Source organism: Postia placenta (assembly GCF_002117355.1).
Source record: "Postia placenta MAD-698-R-SB12 unplaced genomic scaffold POSPLAscaffold_100, whole genome shotgun sequence".
NCBI classification, from domain to species: Eukaryota; Fungi; Basidiomycota; class Agaricomycetes; order Polyporales; family Adustoporiaceae; genus Rhodonia; species Rhodonia placenta.
Genome location: NW_020169931.1, coordinates 1 through 1,065, shown reverse-complemented (window position 1 = coordinate 1,065; position 1,065 = coordinate 1). Strand labels below are relative to the sequence as shown.

Below are 1,065 nucleotides of genomic sequence, written 5' to 3'. Positions count from 1 at the left end.
AGCTCGGGCTCCGCTGACACAGCCGCTCTGACTCACGGCCCCCGGGCCGCATCGGCATGCTGCGCACAGACCAGCTGCGCACGGACCAACGTGCACAGCCTGCCCTAAATCTCCCCATGTATATAAGCCGGCCTCTGCTGCCCTAGGGACCTCAGTTTCGACCTCTTGTCCCTAGGTCAGTAAGCTCCTGTATTCTCTTACTTACCTTACACTAACTAATACACTTTCTTGTCCCTAGCCTTAGGTTTGAGCACTGCTCACCATCGCTTCGGTGAGACTTAGTTGAACGCCCCCAGCTCCTTTTAGGTTTTCCCCTGTCGCTAGACCTCAAGTCGCGACAATGACTGAGTTCACCGTAGGACTTGTGGTTCATCGGGTGCATGCTCGGCATCCCTGCGTTCGATGAACCACAACATGACAAGGAGCTTTACCAGTGGCGTTCCCAACTCGCGACGGCTATGCGCAACGATCGCGCCAGTGCGAAACACAGCGGCAGCGCGATGAAAGTGGTGTCTCGCGTCGTCCATGGCTTGAGCGTCGAGGACGACGCCCTGGAGAACGGCTTCTCGAAGGTTGTCGACGCCATGATGGTGGACGTTCGCGCAAAATACGACGGTTATGTTGTACGCCGCACGCTCGGTTCCCTCGACTGGGAGGGCAAGGCGATTTCGGGCCTTCCCCCTTACGCGGAACACATCCTTATGCTCAAGTTGACCGGCGAAGAGTACAAGAACCTGGACACGATCGCTAACGAGGCCGCGGAACTCAACCCAGGCGGTTCTATCGCCTACAACAGCGGAAAAGTGAGTCGTATTTTATTGTAGACTGCTGCAAACCGCGCGTGCGTCCTGGACGCACGCGCGTGTGGGGCCACGTCTAGCCCACCACCCTGGAGGCAGGATGTGGGCTGAAGACGCCGGCACACCGCGCGTGCGTCTTGGACGCACGCCCGCGTGGGGCCACGCAGGATGCGGGCTGAAGACGCTGGCACACCACGCGTGCGTCTTGGACGCACGCCCGCGTGGGGCCACGCAGGATGCGGGCTGAAGACGCCGGCACACCGCG

At 60.1% G+C, this 1,065-nt stretch overlaps 1 protein-coding gene across 1 annotated transcript; it reads left to right on the top strand.

Annotated features, from left to right (window-relative positions):
• Window positions 1-584: 584 nt before the first annotated feature.
• POSPLADRAFT_1161740 (hypothetical protein) lies at window positions 585-1,047 on the top strand (the record flags this gene model as incomplete). Its single annotated transcript, XM_024487694.1, has 3 exons — window positions 585-803; window positions 825-841; window positions 900-1,047. 3 exons carry the CDS (start codon window positions 585-587, stop codon window positions 1,045-1,047), a joined length of 384 nt encoding a protein of 127 aa, XP_024332780.1.
• Between the last annotated feature and the right edge of the window lie 18 nt (window positions 1,048-1,065).